Source organism: Postia placenta, assembly GCF_002117355.1.
Source record: "Postia placenta MAD-698-R-SB12 unplaced genomic scaffold POSPLAscaffold_301, whole genome shotgun sequence".
Taxonomy (NCBI): domain Eukaryota; kingdom Fungi; phylum Basidiomycota; class Agaricomycetes; order Polyporales; family Adustoporiaceae; genus Rhodonia; species Rhodonia placenta.
The window spans coordinates 1-2,527 of NW_020170132.1; the positions used below are offsets into that span (position 1 = coordinate 1).

Sequence of the window (2,527 nt, forward strand, 5' to 3'; positions counted from 1 at the left end):
GCCTGCCGCAATCTGCGCCTCCCGTGCTGCCCGCATCTCTGAAAACTCTGCTTCGTTGATCCGCCTGAAAAACAGTGTCCCGGATGTCCACCGTGCCAGCAGGATCTCCAGCTGTGCTGTCTTCAGCAGCGACAGATCTGCAAATGCAATCTTCTCCTTGTGTGGCCAGCCTTCAAGCACAACGCGCAGTCGCACCACCACCTGGCTCCAGTACCGCTTGAAGATCATTCGCGCACGTGAGTTTCCGCTGATTTCACCTGCACCGACCATGTCCCGGTCATAAGACAGTGTCATTATTGTCATAACTGACTTCTTGCTCACATATTGATGCTCTCCACACCCGCCACAGCTGTGCCCGAATTTCATTCCGATGACACCTAGGTGGCTGTCGAGGTCCCTCTGCATCAACTGCGAGTCAGCATCATCTGCATCCCATTCCACTGCCCGCTCACCTTGGCTCTCCCTGAGCTGCCAGACATACTCTCCTGCAATCATGTCCAAAGTAGAGCAGTTGTACGGGACACAACACGACAGTGAGAATGTCGATTGGACAAAAGTGAAACAGCAGCATCCAGAATAGGCGGTCGAAGACAACAGACAGCCTATATTTGCTTCTGTTTCTGCCCGAAGTGTGTCAGGTGTTCCGGACATTTGTAAAAGCCCTCGGCGCAATTTGTGTCTCACGCAATGTGTCAGAAATCAATACGACATCAGATCAATCTGCAAGATGCAGTATGACTCATGATCCCAGTTGCTACCTCTTGTCCGACATCCATTTGACCTGGAGATTGGTGTGCGAGTGGGGTTGATGCAAAATTCCAATTTCATGTTCAGACTCGGCAAAGTATCACCTTAATGACAGACCACGCCGGGCAGCGTCGGGTTGGGGCCGGCCATGTTGCCCTCTGCCGCAACCACATGCTGTTTGGCCGCCGCATCGCCATGAGCCGCCGTTCCGAGGTCTACGATGCCGAAATGGCTGGCCTCTGCTGGGCTGCCCGCGATGTGTCTGCGTACATTGCCTTGCCTCACGACACCCCTGTCCGACACCTCCACTTCTTCGCGGACAATACCTCCGCCATCTCTGCCATCTTCGAGGCCCGGACCGGTTCTGCCCAGGGCTACTCCCGCGTCTTCCGGGACCTTGTTGTCACTTTTCTAGATGCCGACCCCCGTCATACCGTGCACGTCGAGTGGGCCCCAGGGCACCATGGTATCGCAGGTAATGAGCTTGCTGATCGCTTTGCGAAGGAGGCTACCGAGTGCGCCGCCCCCCACCAGCATGCGTCCCGAGCGGGCGCCCTGCGAGAGGCGCAGGAGCGCGCGATCCGGGCTTGGGTAGGTGAGTGGACGCCAGTGGGGCCTGCCGGTCGCTTTGCGACTGCGAACCGTCTCCCGCCACAAGACCGGCCGCGAAAGCACTTCCGCCAGTTGAAGCGCGAGGTGTTTGGGCGCGTCACCCAGTGCCGCACCGGGCACTGCTTCACTGGCGAGTACTATCGCTTCTTTGTCCCCGCTGAACCCGATGACTGCCCCTGCGGCCTGCATAGACAGACGCGGGCCCACATTCTCCAGGACTGCCCGCGGTACGCGCCCCACCGGCACATCCTCCGAGGCGTCAGCACGACCATTGACTTACCCACCATCTTGGGGACTGAAAAGGGTATCGCCGCGCTGGCGGTGTTCATTGCGCGCAGCGGCGCCTTCACGAAGTCAGGGGCTCCTAGGCCTGCGCGACCGGCGGCGAGGCTCGAGGAGCTGGAGGAGGCTCCCGCAGCTGATGACGACTCAGTGGAAGCGGCCGGCGTGGTCGGCGAGGTGCCGTCCTCAGATGATGAAGACGACGAGGCGTGAGCAGTGCCCGCAGCCCGCTGCACGGCGGGTTGCTCCTCGGCCCCCCGCGTCCTCCCCTTCCCCATCTGCGACCACCACCACGTGCACCGGGGGTGCTATTCCGGCTGGGGCCCTCGGTAGAAGACAATGGCTTGCCGACTCGGGAGGAGTTTGGCTTTCTTTTCCTCCTTTTTTCCTTTCCTTCTTTTCATCTGTCCTTGCTCCCCGTACCTACGCGCGTTGGATGTCTCGGACAGTGCGATTGCACCGCGCTCTCTCTATACACTCATACCCTTCATTGGCATCCGTACATTACTTCATGCGCTCTACTATACGACCCCGTAGATACCTCACACGACAGGGGTGCCGCCGCCCGCGTTTCGCGGGCCGGTGCCCGCCGTGTCTTAGCACTATATGTTTGCTTGTTGCGGGATATAAATGTAGATTTCATCATCATCATCATCGGCAAAGTATCACCACAGTCACGAGTTGCCAAAATAGGCTATTGTTTTCGATGCCTGGCTATTACCACCCAAAGGCTGCTCGCGCACACCTTGAGTCTGATAGGTGTATCAGTTTAGTATTAATTATGGTGTGTTGCTCTCATGTCTTTTCTGCGAGTTTCTATGATGAGCAGCAGCACTGCAACCTGCCGTCGGCAAGCTCTGCGGGCTCAATGCAACCCAGGCACACA

General features: G+C 58.0%; 2 protein-coding genes across 2 annotated transcripts; one reads left to right on the forward strand and one right to left on the reverse strand.

Annotated features, from left to right (window-relative positions):
* On the reverse strand, nt 1-495 carry POSPLADRAFT_1097214 (hypothetical protein; the record flags this gene model as incomplete). Its single annotated transcript, XM_024483142.1, has 2 exons — nt 1-257; nt 453-495. Coding segments are annotated over 2 exons (300 nt in total), but the record flags the coding sequence as incomplete, so codon positions are not given.
* A 969-nt stretch (nt 496-1,464) lies between these two features.
* On the forward strand, nt 1,465-1,848 carry POSPLADRAFT_1081796 (hypothetical protein; the record flags this gene model as incomplete). Its single annotated transcript, XM_024483006.1, has 1 exon — nt 1,465-1,848. A coding segment is annotated over one exon (384 nt), but the record flags the coding sequence as incomplete, so codon positions are not given.
* Nucleotides 1,849-2,527: the final 679 nt, after the last annotated feature.